We start from the raw sequence: 18,831 nt of genomic DNA, 5'->3' as shown, positions 1-18,831 counted from the left end.
TGTGCTGCCGCATATACAAGTGATAGTCAATCTCTCCTGCAGCCAATGGAAATTAAAGTCAAGATAGATGCAGAACGAGCTGTTGACTCACCATCACCCACAATTCACTGTTGCGCAAAGCAAAATCAGGCTTAGGCATGTTCACAACAGCTTACCTGTAATAGCTCTCCGGATTTCTTGGGCTGCCTCTTCTCTCATCTCAATTGAAGCTTGTTCACTGTACCAGGCAGCATGCGGCGTACAGATTAGGTTTGGAGCATCTTTTAAAGGACCTTGACTAAAACTGTGTACACAAATATATATATTTTAAATGAATATCCATTCAATCTGACCAAAAGAAAATCAATTAAATATTTTCAGTCAGTAAAGATATACAATTGTGTTTAAATTGTGTTCATTTTTTCAAAGTATAACTAATAGTTAAATCTTCAGGTCAATAATCCTACTAATGGTCATTTATTGATACATCAATACAGATGTTTTGTCTATTAGTAATCTTTCTGTAGAGACACTGCATTCATTATTGCAGTGAGTCTCTGTGGTAACTTGACCACAAAAAGTTAGTTGAAATGTGTCAAGTTAATCTTCTTTAATACATAAAAGTAACAAAGTTTGAAATACAGTATGGACTAAAATCAGGAGCAGCTAGTTAAAAATAGAAATAACAGTTACAGAATAGGATTAGAACCAACGCTCTAAATACGAATATACACAGGTAACAACTAATGATGTCACAGCAGTTGCTGATGACATCACCAATGGATTTAAATAAGAAGATGCATAATAATAACACTATAATAGTCTTTAATTGACCGATGTTAACCATGCGATACGACGGCCATCAGGTGCTTTCTGGCGATTACAGCTCATCACCCACAACACAATGTACCCTGAAATAAACTTTTACTTTCCTTGAGATTGATTTGAACTCCTGCAAATTTTGGATGGATAGTGGGGTGAGATGAGTGAAAATTGTATCGGAAAGCCTAAGTTTGAGACCTGGGTTTGTTTCAAGTCATCGTTCTCATCAGCATGCCATTAGTCAGGTGCCTGTCTGACATGGGCAAGAGGGGAAATTTGAGCAAGTAGAGGCCTCTGATCCGAAAGGAAGGAACACTGACAAGGTGAGTCATGGGGGAGCAATCCTGTTCCCCACCCACAAAGAGAAGTTGCAACACCTAAATTCAAGGCCCATTTTGTTCTTCCTGACAGTTACTGAATTATTTTCCTTTAGCAGGAGAGCTGTTGGCTTCCCTGTTGTGGCCTATGTTGAAATACAATCAGGGTATCAATAACATAACAGAACCCAAAGTTGAATAAATCCATAGAATCACAGAATAGAATTCCTACAGTGCAGAGCGAGGTCATTCAGCCCATTGAGTCTGCACTGACCCTTCAAAAGACCACCCTACTTGGGCCCAATCCCCAACCCTATCCCTGTAATCCCACCTAACCTTTGGACACTTCTAGGCGCAATTTACCATGGACAAACCACCAAGCCTGCACATCTTTGGACTGTGGGTGGAAACTGGAGCACCGGGAGGAAACACATGCAGACACGGGGATAATGTGCAAACGCCACACAGACAGTAACCAGAGGTTGGAATCAGACCAGAGTCCTTGGCACTGTGAGGCAGCAGTGCTAACCACTGCAATAGTCAGTCAAAACGATGTGGTAGCAAGATTCATAGAATTTACAGTGCAGAAGGAGGCCACCCGGCCCATCGAGTTTGCACCAGCCCTTGGAAAGAGCACCCTACTTAAGCCCCACGCCTCCACCCTATCCCCGTAACCCAGTAACCCCACCTAAACCTTTCGGACACTAAGGGCAATTTAGCATGGCCAATCTGCCTAACCTGCACATCTTTGGACTGTGGGAGGAAATTGGAGCACCCGGAGGAAATCCACGCAGACACGGGGAGAATGTGCAGACTCCGCACAGACAGTGACCCAAGCCGGGAAACGAACCTGGGACTCTGGAGCTGTGCTACCGTGCTGCCCCTTCTGTGGAAGCAGAGCTTCAAGTCACAAAGCTCAAATTTAAAAGTACCGGGGAGGAGGGGGTTAAAATTTACTTTCCACAATGTTTTTTTTATTGTTGTTTATTAAAATGAAACATGTTCATGGTTGGTAATGACACACATCTCATTTCAAACACTCAGGGCAGGAGTTTTGTTTTGGGTCAGTCCTCCAACATCATTCCAGGACCGAACCCAGTATATGCAACAAACTTTGTTGGAATGTCCAGGGGAAGCATTTGTCCAATTGAAAACTCCCATGCTGGAAGGCAGCAGGGGGCCCTCCAGTAAACCTGCCAAGGGTAAGGGGGGGGGGGGGGGGGGGTGAAGAGGGAGTGCAAGCGCCAGAGAGAGAGAGAGAGGGAGGGCTGAAACGAGTGCTAACACGAGAGAGTTACCGCGAGAGAGGGGGAAGAGGCTGCTAGACCACCTTGTACAGGGTGATCTCTGGCTATTTGTAAGTGAAGAATGCTTAAATAGCGCACAGGCCCTGGGGCTCCACTGGGAGGCTGCCATTGCCTACTGGCCGTGTTGCCGCCACTCCAGTCAGCACAGGACAAGGTCGTAATAGGTCCCATTATGGCCTCATTACACTCCCAAATCTTACCTTCTTACAAGGGGCCTGGACGCAGGATCATGTTGGCAAACGAGCACACTAGCAGGAACTTCCAGGCCCCTTGCCTTAGTGGGTTTCCAAAATTATGCCTGAAGTGTCAACATCAAGCACTTCCAGGTCAGCTACAGCATAGCTGGTTAAGAAATAAAGTTCCGGTGTTTCTGCCAACAATAAACCACATCCCCTACGTCGAAACAGAATCTCCCATTGCCATGCAGCATGATGCCATTTTCACCAATTCTCATACAAATCAATCATCTTTAGGTCTGCCTGGGTAGCACCGCTATAATCAGGACAGTTTGGTGCTGTAGGAGAGCAGCACGGTGGTGCAGGGGTTAGCAATGCTGTCTCACGGTGCCTAGGACCGATCCTGGCCCCGGGTGACTGTCCGTGTGAAGTTTGCGCATTCGCCCAGTGTCTGTGTGGTATCACCCCCACAACCCAAAGATGTGCTGGGTAGGTGGATTGGACATGCTAAATTGCTCCTTAATTAAAAACAAAATAATTGGGTAGTTTTAAAAAAAAGTTGTGCTGTAGGTCCATAGATGTCAGGGTTCTTTAAACTCAATTCACCTACGGCCCTTCCAGTCAGCAGACCTCCATTCCATCAGGCTAGGCTCAATTTGAATCAGAGGTACATTGTCAGAAAATAATAACTCAATACATTACCTAAGCCCCTAAAGTTAGAATTTATAACATAATTAAGAAATCAAAATTGTAATAAATTGAAAAACTTAACTATAAAGTTCTCTCTCAGAACGTCCATTATTCTGATGTCTTTCCCATTCCTAAAGCAAAATTGTAGCTTTCACACCCCATATACCCTCTCCACAAAGGGAACATAGGGCAGAAGTAGGAAATTCAAGCCTGCTCCCACATTCAATTAGATCATGGCTGATCTCTTCCTGGTCTCAAATCCACCTCCCTACCTATTCACCATATCCCTTTAACCCATTTTTATCAGAAATATATCCATCTCATTCTTGACTCAGACTCCACTGCACTATGGGTCAGCGAGGTTCACATGTTCAGCACCCTCTGCGAGAAGTAGTTCCTCCTCATTTCAGTTCTAAGTCTACTGCCTTTCACCCTATATCTGTGACCTCTAGTTCCCACAAGGGTGAACATTTGATCTAGGTTTAGTTTACCCACCCAGTTAGTATTTTATATACCTCGATCAGATCCCCTCACATCCTTCTAAACTCCAGCAAGTTATAAGCCCAAACTGTTTAATCTCTCCTCATACTTCAACCGTTTCATCCCCGGAGGGAGATATCAGACCATGGACAACTCCAGTGCCTGTCCCAACTCAATCTTACGCTCCCAAGACCCAGTATGAAGCATGCATCCCCAGAAGGATAAAGGCAAATATATCTTGATGACTCTCTGTAAAAGGCAATCAGTGTCAGCTCTTACTGCTGCGTTCTCCCATTCATTATGCTGGCACCCGGCTCTCCCTCCCCGTTTCCCATGGCTTAGGTTCCATTAAAAAGAGTGAATGAAAGAAGGAGAATAACAACCAAGAGAACAAGTGTGTAACTTGGTTACCGTCAGAAACAAAGAACCTGGAAGAAACGTGGGTAAGTACTGGCATGGGCTGGAATCTTCTACCTCTGCAAGAGATAAGGATGGAGGCAGATAGGCCTGAGAATTTGACAGGTTGGTATCCGGACAGATGTCGGACGTCTTCCCACCTCCACTGCAAGTAAGTACTGCGCTGAAAGGTCCACGGCTGTCCTTCCCTCCCTGCCTCCCCCAGAATCCTAGCTAGAGGCAGGCCTGCTGACATGTAGTCTGCATGACTGGTAAAGCTGTGCAGGCTGCATGACAGTTTGGTGGGGGAAATCTGTCAACCTACATTAATCCACACACGATTGAGGGCATGGACATGGGGATTGGCCTTTGACAGGGAATCCCTGCTGCCAACCCACATGGCACCCCCTCCCCATGAGATACCTCCCCAGTCATTCCATGATCTTCGAACTCTGGGTGAGGGTTCTGGCAGCAACCACAGCCTCCTCCATAGCGCTGCCGAATGCAAGGGCTCCCAGACGGAGACTGGCCAGCAGTTCTTGGTGGGCAAGAGATTGGCCTCCGGGATCCTTAGTCTGGAGGATGGCCTGCTGCTGTCCACTTAGCTACCTGAAGGTAAGAAAATACGGTAGGCCTTCCTCCTCAGAGACAATGCGGGTGTCTCGCTGCTTTTTCAAGCAGCAAGCGGACACCAGCCGAGAACCGAAGGTTCTGCCCATGGAGAGTGAGTAACAATCAAAAGGCGCAAGCAGAGTGACAAAGTGAAACAAGAATCGCACAAGCACTCGTAATGCAGGGGGAGGCAGACAGATGTTATTTCCTTGGGTTCCCTAAACTTTTGATGTAGCTTCTCACTTTGCATAACTGAGACACACACAAAAGGCCTCAAAGCGTGCCAGTGGACACCGCATGCTCCCTTGCCAAGGAGACCCAGGAGGCCGCAAACATTGTCATAGAAAAAGGACATTCGGGCCGGACAACTCTCTCGCTCGCCCGCTACCTGGACCTGTTAATGGTCAGCTTGGCCAGGCCCAGGAGCAGCCTACCAGGAAGTCCTGCTCCCTGCTCCCCTCGCACCACATGGCCAAAGATCAGGGGCTGAAGTGCAGCCAAAACCAGAGGAGCAACTCCCTAAGAAAACTAAAAAGAGAATGCAATACAAGCCTCTTTATAAGTGCTGAAGTGATACCCCATTTAATATCCACCACCTGCGTATATTTGAACACAATTAGTGTACAATTAGCATCAACCTCCAGAGTACTGAATCTGAAAAATGCAAAATATTTAATTAACAGCACCACGGTGAACTATGTTGACCTCAAACTTATGGAGTCAAAGACCCAATTTGAGTGATCATAGTGTTCCCTCCCCCACCATGGAAATTCAGCAAATTCTGAGACACAAGATGCTGACAAACTCAATGCAGGCGAAACATACAGAACATTGTGCTTCACACCCCAACTATCTGCGAGCAGTAGCATGGGAATTCAATTAGTTACACATAATAAGAACAAACTTGCATTTATATAGCTCCTTTCACGTCCTCAGGATGTCCCAAGGATCTTTACAGCCAATGAACCATTTTTGAAGTGGTTACTGTGGTTTCGTAGACAAACGCAGCAGCCAACCTGCACAAAGTAGAGTCCTGCAAACAGCAAATTACAATTTTTTGGCGATGTTGGTCGAGGGAAAACGGTTAGCCAGGACATCAGGGATCTCCCCGGCTCTTCTTCAGATAACACTGTGGACTCAGTTCCATCCACAGGATCTTGGTTCATTGTCTCATCCAAGAGGCTGCATCTCCCACAATGCTCCTATTGCACTAGTGTCAGCCTGGATGACATGATTAAGTCCAGGAGATCTGAAGGCAAGCTGACACAATTACAGAAGAACTGGCTATACAGACACAGATCTTTCCATTTATGACATCTCGGAGTTCAAATCGAGTTTAACAGCTTCTACAATATTTAGGATATTTTTATGTCGTTAACAAGGTCCGACATGGTACATTTGGGCAGTTCTGATTGGACATGGGCCTACAATGAAAACTAGTCCTGAATTAGGGACAGGTTAACAATCGACATCAGAAAAAGTGCAAGGACTAAAAGGAAGTTGCGTGGTGACGCATGTGGTGTCAGAACTGCAGCTGAGGCTGGTTAAGGTAAAGATAAATCCTGCATTTGTAGGGGTCCTTCTTCTTTATAATAATAATCTTTATTAGTGTCATAAGTAGGCTTACACTGCAATGAAGTTACTGTGAGAAGCCCCTAGTCGCCACACTCCGGCGCCTGTTCGCATATGCTGAGGGAGAATTCAGAACGTCTAATTCACCTAACAGCACGTCTTTCAGACTTGTGGGAGGAAACCCATGCAGACATGGGGAGAACGTGAAATCTCCACAGTGACCCACATTGGGGATCAAACCCGGGTCCCTGGTGCTGTGAAGCAACAGTGCTAACCACTGTGCTGCCGTGCCGCCCTTAGCCACAGGACACCACAAACTTTCAAATTAATGAATTGCTTCTGACATGCAGTAATCAATGTCATCTAGGCAATATGGCAAGCAACATGCATATAGCAAATCCCATAAAGTACAATCAAATACTGTACTAGCTACTGTACTTTGGTAGTGTTGGTTGAGGGATGAATCTGGAATTTTGGCCAGATAACTGGGAGAACTCCCTTCTTCTAAAAAGTGTCATGTGAACATCTAACATGTAAATTGCTTAATGTCTCATCTGAAAAATGGGCCTTCTGAACAGAAATAGTATCGGATCCAAGGAAGAAGCATACAGATTGGCCAAGAAAAATAATAGGTTTGAGTATTGGGAGCAGTTTAGAATTCAGCAAAGAGGTACCAAGGGATTGATTAAGAAGGGGAAAATACAGTAGGAAAGTAAGCTTGTAGGGAACACAAAGACTGACACTAAGAGTTTCTATAGATATGTGAAGAGAAAAGAGATTGGTAAAGACAAATGTAGGCCCCCCCAAAGACAGAAACAGGGGAATGTATAATAAGGGACAAAGAAATGGCTGAGCAATTGAATACATACTTTGGTTCTGTCTTCACAAAAGAGGATACAAATCAGATACCAGAAATGTTGGAGAATGAAAGGTTTAGTGAGAGGGAAGAACTGAGGGAGATCAATATTAGTAGCGAAATGGTGCTGGGGAAATTGATGGGTTTGAAGGCAGATAAATCCCCAGGGCCTGACAATCTGCAACCCAGAGTGCTTAAGGAGATGACTCTGGAAATAGTGGATGCATTGGTGGTCACCTTCCAGGATCCTATAGACTCTGGAACAGTCCCTGCAGATTGGAGGGTAGCTAATGTCACTCCAATATTCAAAAAGAGAAGTAGAGGGGATACAGGGAATTACAGTCCAGTAAGCCTAACATCGGTAGTGGGGAAAATTCTTGAATCCATTATCAAGGACTTTATGGCAGAACATTTAGAAAGCAGTGGCAGGATCAGTCAGAGTCAGCATGGGATTTATGAATGGGAAATCACACTTGACAAATCTGTTGGAATTCTTTGAAGACATAACCAGTACAGTTGACAAGGGGGAGCCAGTCGATGTGGTATATTTGGACTTTCAGAAGGCATGACAAAGCCCCGCATAAGAGATTATTGTGCAATATCAAAGAGCATGGGAATGGGGGGAGTATACTGAGGTGTATAGAAAACTGGTTGGCAGAAAGGAAACAAAGAGTAGGGATTAATGGGTCCTTTTCAAATTGGCAGGCAGTAGCTAGTGGGGTGCCACAAGGATCGGTGCTGGGACCCCAGCTATTCACAAGATCTATTAATGATTTGGATGAGGGAACAAAATGTAACATCTCAAAGTTTGCAGATGATCTGGACAGGTTGGGCTAGTGCACAAACAATGGCAGATGCAGCATAATTTGGATAAGTGGGAGGTTATTCACTTTGGAAGCAAAAACAGGAAGGCAGATTACTACCTGAACGGTTGTAAATTGGGAGAGGGGAATGTGCAGCAGGAACTGTGTGTCCTTGTGCACCAGTCGCTGAAGGTAAGCATGCAGGTGCAGCAGGCGGTAAAGGCTAATGGTATGTTGGCCTTCACTGCAAGAGGTTGAGTACAGGAGCAGGGATGTGTTGTTGCAATTATACATGGCCTTGTTGAGACCACACCTAGAATAGTGTGTGCAGTTTTGGTCTCCTTTTCTGAGGAAGGATGTTCTTGATCTCAATGAAAATGAAATGAAAATCGCTTATTGTCACAAGTAGGCTTCAAATGAAGTTACTGTGAAAAGCCCCTAGTCGCCACATTCCAGCGCCTGTTCGGGGAGGCTGTTACGGGAAGGGAGTGAAGCGAAGGTTTACCAGACTGATTCCAGAGATGGCAGGACTGTCATATGAGGAGAGATTGACTAGGTTAGGATTGTTCTTGCTGGAGGTCATAAGAATGAGGGGGGATCTCATAGAGACTTATAAAATTCTAACAGGACTAGACAGGGTAGATGCAGGGAAGATGTTCCCGATGGTGGGTGTGTCCAGAACCAGGGGTCACAGTCGGAGGATTCAGGCTAAGCCATTTCTGACAAAGAGATGAGGAGACATTTCTTCACCCAAAGAGTGGTGAGCCTGTGGAATTCATGACCGCAAGAAGTAGTTGATGCTAAAACATTGAATATATTCAAGAGGCGGCTAGATATCGCACTTGGGGAGAATGGGATCAAAAGTTATGGGGAGAAAGCAGGATTAGGGTATTGAGTTGGATGATCAGCCATGATCGTGATAAATGGCGGAGCAGGCTTGAAGGGCCAAAAGGCCTCCTCCTGCTCCTATCTTCTATGTATTTATATAATCTTGTCTTTATCTGGCACGTTGAGAATGGAGAAAGTACAAACTATCAAATAAGTAAATAAATGGGAAGAATTGGGGCTTCTAGCTCATCCTTTCACAGAAACTACAACTCCACCATTAACTGCCTCTTAAAGCAATTCCAGATTTATTGCAACTTTTCTGGATATGTAATTTGGTTATTTAAAAATCCTAAATATGTCTTTCATCAGATTTCATATATGTTCCCTTTTCTGTAGTGTTGTACACTTTACAGAATTCTGGATTAAACTTTGCAAATCCACCCCGTAACACATGATTCCGTGGTAATCCATCTCATTTGTTCTCTTTCAAGAAGTCTCTCTATCCTTTCTTCATAGGCAGTTCTCAGATACTGTAGTTCAGCTGATTAGACCTTCCCTGCAAGCATCGCCTGGGTTTCATCTCGGAATGTGGTACTCGGTGTCTGCTTGGGCACAGCACTGTACAGCTTTAGCATTAGGGTTCATCTTCCAACTCCCCTCCTTCATTTGATTGGATTGTAGTTCTGAGTTTGGCATTCTCTCGGGCAGCTTGGGATAGGAACTTGCTCCAAGGAGATAATGGGGCAGATTTACTGTTGCTGAAGGCTTGAAATACCAGAAGCAGGGAAAATGCCTGCCTGCTTGGAGACCTTCTGTCCAACTTGAGGATTTTCACAGTAACCTTATTGCAGTGTTAATGTAAGCCTACTTGTGACATAAATAAAGATTATCAAAAACAGAAGGCGGAAGTCTTTCAGTTGCAATGCCCATCCTGTTTGAAGAACAAAACAGAAAATGGTGGTAAATATTCAGCAAGGTCCAGTGTGTGGAAAGAGAAACTTGAGTTAATGTTTCAGGTTGTGACAGATCTGAAATGGTAATTCTATTTCTCTCCCTATAGATGCTGATTATTTCCACAATCTTCTGTGTTAATTTCAGTTTCCAGCATCTGGAATACTTGGATTTGTCTTTTTGCCTCTTGGGTTTTCATACCAATCTTTTCTCAAATCCTCCGATTTATCCATCCTATCCCCTTACATTTAGTCTCTACCAAGCAGAAACTTGTGAAAATGGAGTATTATGACAGGATCACTTTATAAACACGTCATTACGATGCTTGAAATTTTACCAGTGCACAAATGTTCAAAGATTTCCTTGGGTAAAATTTACGTACAACCCTAATGGGGTGAAGACAGTGCTATGTTCATACTCAGGAAGTAAGAATTGCTGAGGTGCAAAGCAAAGGAAGATCAGCCTTCTAGTTTGGCAACATCACCCAACATTTCATTTGCCTTGTTGATTGCTGTGCACACCAACAGACATGGTCTCTTCCAGCTTCTCTTTACCATTCACTGAGGATATCGGTTACTCTCTTCTTCCAATGTGAAGCATCTTTCACTTATCAAATATCAAATTTCATCTCCCACCTGTAAAGTTTCGCCTAGGTTGTTCTGTAGCTCCTTGCCTGCTGCTTCAGACTTTGTTCCTTCCCTATCTCCCACGCCTCAGTTCAATTTTTAATATGATCAACTTAGGTTTCTGATTCCTGGTCATTCATGTGGATTAAAAACAGCTGAGGCAACAATTACAAGAATGGGGCATCTCCCCAGTTTATCATTGTCTCATATTTCTCCATGTACCTCCAGGCTTTACCTCGGACGCCTGCCCGTTTGTTTAAAGAGCCCTCCAACAGAACTTTATAAAGGTTTAATGGAAGGAGATACAGGACTTTGATAAATTGAGGAATTGCTGTAACAAGTTCTCTCCACCTTCAGTATTTTCCCACTTAGGTTTTTTTTTTGGTGTATAACCTCGCCTTTTACAGAAATGAGATAACATAGATGGCGGCACTTGGCACAATGGTTGCCTACGGTGCTGAGGACCCGGGTACTAATCCCGGCCCTGGGTCACTGTGGGTGTGGAGTTTGCACATTCTCCCTGTGTCTGCGTGGGTTTCACCCCACAATCCAAAGATGTGCAGGTTAGGTGGATTGGCCATGCTAAATTGCCCCTAATTGGAAAAAAAAAATTGGGTACTCTAAAATTTATTTTTTTAAAAAAAACATTGAAAAAAATAATCTTTTGGCTTTGACGATACCTAAACGGCTCTGATTCATGCACATCTAAGGCTGCTCCTCGTATCCTTCCTTCCTTCAAAGCCTGAGCCAGTGCCTTTTCATCGACGAGCCCACCCCGGGCAGCATTCACCAGAAACGCTCCCTGCCTCATCTACAGAGGAAAACAAAATTGGATATCAAACCTATAACAACTTGCACCATTTTCTGATAGCTAATATCAGAAGCTGAGACACGTTAAATAGAAAAATTTCAAATATGAGCCAAGAATAATGTTCCATGACCTGTCATTTTAGCCAATGTGATTTACACATTTAATTGACGGAAACAGAAAAACAGATCCAGGATATGAATACCACCCAAAGAATAAAAATTTTGTTCGATATGAATGAAGCAGACACAGATCTCATTAGTGCCAAGGCAGACAGTTATTTTCAGATATTTGAAGAGAAAAGAACAGTTTGTTAAAGTGGAAAGATGTTCAGAAAAACAATGATACAATTTGGAATTTCCCCTCCATACTTTTTCACTGTTAAAATAGTTTCAGCTCTTGCAGTAATCTAAGGATATGATTACTTTCATTTTTTAGGCCAAAATTGTCACTCATTTGATGATATTACAGAGGCATTTGTAAGGGCAGTAAAGTGAAATATGTTTTTTTATTTGATTACTTTGCTTAGCTTATTTTACTGCAACATTCCAACCAGATTGTTTTTTCAGTAATCGCATACATTAAAAAAAAGCATAACTAGAGCATTGTATATAGTCTTGAACAGCGTGTGGAAACTCTGGGAATAAACCCCAGCGACTCACCACACAACAAAATAATTGTTCCACACTACTCACCAAGTGATCCAAAGTAGTAATTTGTTTCACCCAAATCAATAATTCAAATATCATAATCTGACACATTCATTGTTGTAAATGCAGAGTCTGCAGTCAACATGAACAGTAGTCATTCAACATTTGAACAGACCGGGTACGGTCGTTCCCTTCATCATTTTTTTTTTCTTTATTTGTTGATGGGGTGCGGACATTGCAGGCCAGACCAGTATTTATTACCCATCCCTAATTGCCCTCGAGGGGGCAGTTCATGAGTCAATCACGTTGCTGTGGATCTGGAGTCACATAAAGGCCAGACTCGGTAAGGATGGCCTTAAAGGACATTAGTGAAACAGATGAGTTTTTACGACAATTGGCAATGGTTTCATGGTCACCGTTAAGACTTTTTATTCAAGATTCTTATTGAACTCAACATTTCCCCATCTGCAGTGGTGGGATTTGAATCTGGGAGCCCAAGGCATCACTCTGGGTCTCTGGTTTAAGAGTCCAGTGACAATACCACGATGCCACGATCTCCTCCAAAGCAATTAGATTAGCTACAGAATCATAGATCATAGAATTTACAGTGCAGAAGGAGGCTATATGGCCCATCGATTCTGCACGGGCTCTTGGAAAGAGCACCCTACTCAAGTCCACACTTCCACCCTATCCCCGTAACCTAACCCTGCCTTTTTGGGCATGATGGGCAATTTAGCATGGTCAATCCACCTAACCCGCGCATCTTTGGACTGTGGGAGGAAATCGGAGCAAACCCACGCAGACACGGGGAGAACGTGCAGGCTCCACAGACAGTGATCTGGGAATCGAACCTGGGACACTGGAGCTGTGAAACAACTATGCTAACCACTGTGCTACCGTGCTGCCCCTAGGCATTTGATCTAGAATCAAAACGCAGTCATACACATATGCAATATGCAATCAAGTGAGGGGGCAGAAGTATTGATTCAGATAGGTGACATTTACAGGATCAAACATTGAAACATAGGTCACTGTAACACTAATGCTCGCATGCACTTTCCCCAGTCTTCACACTCAAATGCTCGTATCGATAGATACCTCATTAATGTGATCCCACAATTGTTGGGGCAAAACTGTGACCATAGGAGTTATGAAATTGTTCAATATTAATGGATGTTCAACATGAATAGAAAAACAAATGTACCTGCTTGATAGTGAAATCATTAATAAGATGGTGGTTGTGTTCATTCAGGCTGCAGTGTAAGGAAACACAGTCGCTGTGAAAGAGGAGATCTTGTAAAGTGCTCACTCGCTGGAGACCCAATGCACGTTCAATACCATCTGAGAGGTATGGGTCATAGAAAATTACATTAAAACCAAATGCTTTTGCGCGTAATGCTAATGCTTGACCAACTCGACCTAAAGGACAAAAAGGAAAGAATAGCCATGAGACATCAGTACAACTGGTTACCCACTGTGCTAGGATTCCTCATACAATAAATGGCTTTAATTTTTCAGGAAAATAAATATAGTAAATTTACCCCTTTTGATAAGTCACTATTTCAGCAGCTTTCAAGGTATTGAGGGTTGAAAATACTGCCGCACCAAGAGGGTTGATGATTTAAAGGGGTTGGAAAAGGGGGTGGAAGAACCCTAAAGAGGGCTACAAGAATTTTTAAAATGTATGTTTTTGCACTGGGGCCAAAATAGAAGAAGCAGAGGCCCTCTCCAACCATTAAAAGATCGTTGAAGCCTTATTGTCTATAGGCCAGGATGCTTCATCAGGCAGTCGCAGGGAGGGTCACAGACATCAAACATTTCCATTTGGGGGAAGGGGAATCCAACAATAAGGTGGATATATGTCAGGAATACTGGGGTTCACTGCTCAAGAAAATCCAGCCCGTTCTATTAAAGTAAGCTTATAATAGGGATCGAATTTGCCGTTTTCTAAAAAAAGATACATAGGTTTAATTTACTGCACATGTGGAAGATGAGCATCAAATCAAACTGATTGGACCAAAGTGTCTCCTCCATCTTAGAAATTCTATGTATTGTGACTGGATTCAAGGAACAGCCATTAAATCAAAACAAGGCATTAAAAACCTTCACCATTGCACACCAACATACAGTAGGACTTTTTCTCTGTCTCATTTTAACAACCGTCTCACCTAGGCCAATAATACCAAGTGTTTCCCCTCGAATCCTGGCAGCTCCTGAAGCTATGTCTCGAATCTGTTCAACGCTCTGAACTCTCGTGCCTTCCCGCAAAGCTTGGTGGAGCCAGGTGGTCCGTCTATACAGGTTCAAAATATGACACATTGTAGAGTCTGCTGTCTCCTCAACAGAGGCTGCTGGGACATTACATACTGCTATACCTAAAATCAGCACACACAATTCTAAAGTCAATTCACAAAAATCAAGCCAAATGCCTTATAAATTAATTGCAGTTTACATTCAAGATGGACAACACTCATATATAAATATTGACTTCTTTGGTAAACCCATGAAATATTGTTTCCTTAATAAAACAGAAAATGTCAGGAATACTCAGTAAGCCAGGCAGCATCTGAGGAGAGTGTTGATCCGCTAGGATGATCTGGAGGATAAATAATGGCCAACAAGGATTAAACAGGTATTTTGTGTCTGACTTCACTGCAGAAAACTTTGAAAATTTCCCAAAGACAATTGAGAATTAAGAAGCGAAAGGAAGGGTGGAACCTAAAACAATCATCATCATCAGAGAAAAGGGTCTGGGAAGGCAATTTGACCTAAAGCTGACAAGTTCCAGGACCAGACCGCCTGAATCCTCAAGTCTTAACAGGAGTGGCTGCAGAGATAGCAGAGGCATTGGGCATAATCTTTAAAAATCACAAGGTTCTGAAAGGGTTCCAGTGGATTGAAAAATAACAAACGTAACAACCTTTATTCAAGAAAGAAAGACAGCAGGAAACTAGAGTCCATTATCAAGGAGGTTATAGAGGATATTTGGGAAATTACAATTGGATCAGAGTCAGAGTGGTTTTGTGAAAGGAGAATAGTGTTCGACGAATTTGTTAGTGTTCTTTGAGGAAGTAATAAGCAATGTGAACAAAGGGAAATGTGGACATGTGGTACATCTGGATTTCCAAAAGGCATTTGATAAGTTGACACATCAAAGGTCGCTACACAAAATAAGAGCTCGGTGTCAGGGGTTACATGCGAGTACGGAGGGGATTGTGAAAGAGTCATACAGTACAGAAGGGGCTCTTTGGCCCATCAAGTCTGCACCAACAAACTACACTAAATCTACACGAATCCGAATATTCAGCACTAAGGCCCATAGCCTTGAATGTCATGATGTTTCAAGTGTTCATCCACATACCTTTTAAAGGTTGTGAAGTTGCCAACCTCGGGCGGAACGGTGGCACAGTGGTTAGCACTTCTTCCTCACAGCGCTGAGGACTCGGGTTCGATCCCGGCCCTGGGTCACTGTCCATGCACAAGCTCCCTATGTTTGCGTGGGTATCATCCCCACAACCCAAAGATGTGCAGGGTAGGTGAATTGGCCACGCTAAATTGCCCCTTAATTGGGAAAACAAAAAGAATTGGGTGCTCTTAAAAAAAAAAAATTTTTTTTTTTTTTTTTAATGTTGCCAGCCTCCACTATCCTCCTAGGCAGTGAATTCCAGACTCCCACCACTCTGGGGTGAAAAAGCTTCCTCCCTCCTCACCTAAAAATGATGCCCCTTCATTAATGACCCTTCAACTGCTGGGAACAGCTGCTTTCTTTCCAACCTGTCCATACCCCTCAATCTTACACACAATCAGGTTCCCCCTCAGCCTTCTCTGCTCTAAAGAAAACAACCGGAGCCTATCCAGCCCTTTTTCATAGCTCAAATGCTCCATCCCAGGGAATATCCTGGTGAATCTCATCTGCACCCTCTCCAAAGAATCACATTCTTTCCAGTGAGGCAATCAGAACTGCACACAGTACTCCAGCTGTGACTGAACTAAAATTTTGTACAGCTCCAGCATTGCCTCCTGCTCTTATAATCTATGCCACGACTAATAAATGCAAGTATAAAAGCAAATTACTGCGGATGCTGGAATCTGAAACGAAAGAGAAAATGCTGGAAAATCTCAGCAGGTCTGGCAGCATCTGTAGGGAGAGAAAAGAACTAACGTTTCGAGTCCGATGACTCTTTGTCAAAGCTGTTACATTGGACTCGAAATGTTAGTTCTTTTCTCTCCCTCCTGATGCTGCCAGACCTGCTGAGATTTTCCAGCAATTTCTTTTTCGTTAATAAAGGCAAGTGTCCCATATGCCTCATTACTACCCTATTAACCTGTCCTGACGTCTTTAGGGATCTGTAAACAAGTACCCCAAGATTCCTTTGTTCCTCAGAGTTTCATAAAGTCAACAGAATCCCAAAAGTGCAGGAGACATCCATTCGACCCATCAGGTTTGCACCAACCCTCCGAAAGAGCACAATACCGAGGTCAATCTCTTGCCCTACCCACGTAACCCCGTGCACTTGATCATAGCCAATCCACCTAACCTGCACATCTTTGGATAGTGGGAGGAACCTGGGCACCAGGGGAAACCAAGGCAGACATGCAAATTCCACTCAGTCACTAGATGCCAGAACCAAATCCAAGTCCAAGTCCCTGCCGCTGTGAGGCAGCAGCACTAACCACTGTGCCGCCGTGCTGCCCTAGTGTTCTGCCATTCATGGAGTATTCCCTTGTCTGGTTACTCCTTCCAAAATGCATCACTCCACACTTTTCAAAGTTAAATTCCATCTGCCATTCATTTGCCCATCTGCCCAACCCATCCATGTCTTCCTGAATTCCAAGGCCTTCTTCCTCACTCTTAACCACCCTGCCAATCTTGGGAGTCATCCACAAACTTACTTAACATCCCCCCCACATTCTAACCTATATCGTTTAGACGTGTCACGAACAATAAGGGACCTGACATTGATCCCTGTGGTATGGCACTGGACACCGGCCTCCAGTCACACTAACAGCCTTCTACCAGTTAGCCAGTTTTCGATCCAATTTGCCAAGTTACCCGGGATCCCATGTGCCTTCTTTATCAGTCTTCCATGTGACCATTGCCCCTTGTCAAAGGCTTTGCTGAAATCCATATAAATAACATCAACTGTAACACACCCGATCACCTCTGGCAAATGGCATACTGACCTAGACAGGAAACATTTGTTAGGTATAACCTCCCTCTGACAAGGTTATGCCAATTATTCCTGACCAAACCTTGCCTCTTCAAGTGGAGATAAGAATCTCTCCTTCAGAAATTTCTCCAATAGTTTCTTTAGCACTTGTGAGACTCATTGGCCTGTAATTCCCTGATTTATCTGTACCTCCTTTCTTGAAAAGTGGAAACCACATTAGCTGGCCTCCAATCCTCTGGCATCTCCCCTGTAGCCAGAGAGTAATAAAAAATTTGGGTCAGAGTCCCTGTAACTTTCTCGCTTGCCTCACACAGCAGCCTGGGATATAACTCAGCCAGAGCTGGGTTATTTTATACCTTTAAGCCTGTCAAAACCTCCAATACCTCCTCACTATCTATGTCAAATTATTGCAACAACCTCACGGTCCCTCTACCTGAATTCTATGCCTACACCCTCCTTCTCCCGAGTGAAGACAGCTGTGAAGTATTTGTTTAACACCCTAACAATGCCCCCTGGCTACACGCACAGATTTCCTCCCTTGGTCCCTCCCAGTTATTCTCTTCCCCTAAATAGATCTATAGAATATCTTGGGAGTTCCACCTTGGGCCAATCCATCTACCCTGCTCATCTTTGGGTTGTGGGGGTGAGGCCCACGCAAACACGGGGAGAATGTGTAAACTCCACACGGACAGTGATCCGGGGCCAGGGTCAAACCCGGGTCTTCGGCGCTGTGAAGCAGCAGTGCTAACCACTGTGCCACCTTGCCGCTTTCCATAACAGACTTTAAGCGCACTATGTTGTGGTTGCTATCAATAAAATGCTCCACTACTGCCACCTTGAAAATGTGACCGGCTTTGTTCCCTGGAATTAGATCAAGTACTGCTCCATTCACGGTAACATAGTGGTAGCACAATTGCTTCACAGCTCCAGCGTCCCAGGTTCGATTCCCGGGTGGGTCACTGTCTGTGCAGAGTCTGCAAGTTCTCCCAGTGTCTGCGTGGGTTTCCTCCGGGTGCTCCGGTTTCCTCCCACAGTCCAAAGATGTGCGGAATAGACGGATTGGCCATGCAAAATAGCCCTTAGTGTCCAGAAAATGTTAAGTGGTGGTTACGGCGATAGGGTACATAGGTGGGCTTGAGTAGGGTGCTCTTTGTAAGGGCCGGTGCAGACTCGATGGGCCGAATGGCCTCCTTCTGCACTGTAAATTCTATGATTCCTTATTGGACCGTCTACATATTGACATAGAAAGCTCAAGAAATCTACACCCTCTAAACCCTTTACACTATAAACTCTAAATTAATGTTGGGGAAGTGGCAATCTCCCAACATAACTGACCTATTGTTATTTCTACACACCACTGAATTGTCCATATATCTGCTCCTCTATTGCCCGCTGACCATTTGGGGGCTGATAATAAACTAACAATGTGACTGCCCTTGTTATTCCCACTGACGACCCACAAAACCTCATTTGAAAACCCTTCCAAGATATCGTACCTCCTTACTGCAGTAACTAACTTCTTGATCAGCAATGCGACACCACCTCCTCTTCTACACCCTCACCTGTCTCACTTGAAGATCCGATACCCGGAATGTTGAGTTGTCACGTCTGTGATGACAACAATATCATAATTCCACGTGTCAAACCATGGAACTAAATTCCTGTCTTACCTGTAATGCTCCTCGCATTATAGGCCATTCAACCTTGCCATACTCCATTAAAACTCAACATGGCTGAACTCCCTCTGTCTTGGTTCTTTATGATCACATGCTGTGTCCCTATTGTAT

At 44.0% G+C, this 18,831-nt stretch overlaps 1 protein-coding gene across 7 annotated transcripts in view; it reads right to left on the bottom strand.

The window, feature by feature from the left end:
- The window catches only part of ctbp1 (C-terminal binding protein 1), a 405,205-nt gene that overhangs the window by 8,268 nt on the left and 378,106 nt on the right, over window positions 1-18,831 (bottom strand). For all 7 annotated transcript variants that reach the window (XM_072497542.1, XM_072497541.1, XM_072497544.1 and 4 more), the window contains 4 exons: window positions 14,042-14,248; window positions 13,078-13,292; window positions 11,096-11,226; window positions 156-283 (listed from right to left, as the gene is read on the bottom strand). In XM_072497542.1, coding sequence (XP_072353643.1) covers window positions 156-283; window positions 11,096-11,226; window positions 13,078-13,292; window positions 14,042-14,248 — 681 coding nt within the window. The remainder of the gene's footprint in view (window positions 1-155; window positions 284-11,095; window positions 11,227-13,077; window positions 13,293-14,041; window positions 14,249-18,831) is intronic.

Source organism: Scyliorhinus torazame, chromosome 3 (genome assembly GCF_047496885.1).
Source record: "Scyliorhinus torazame isolate Kashiwa2021f chromosome 3, sScyTor2.1, whole genome shotgun sequence".
Classification (NCBI taxonomy): Eukaryota; Metazoa; Chordata; class Chondrichthyes; order Carcharhiniformes; family Scyliorhinidae; genus Scyliorhinus; species Scyliorhinus torazame.
This window is presented reverse-complemented; position numbering and strand designations above follow the sequence as displayed.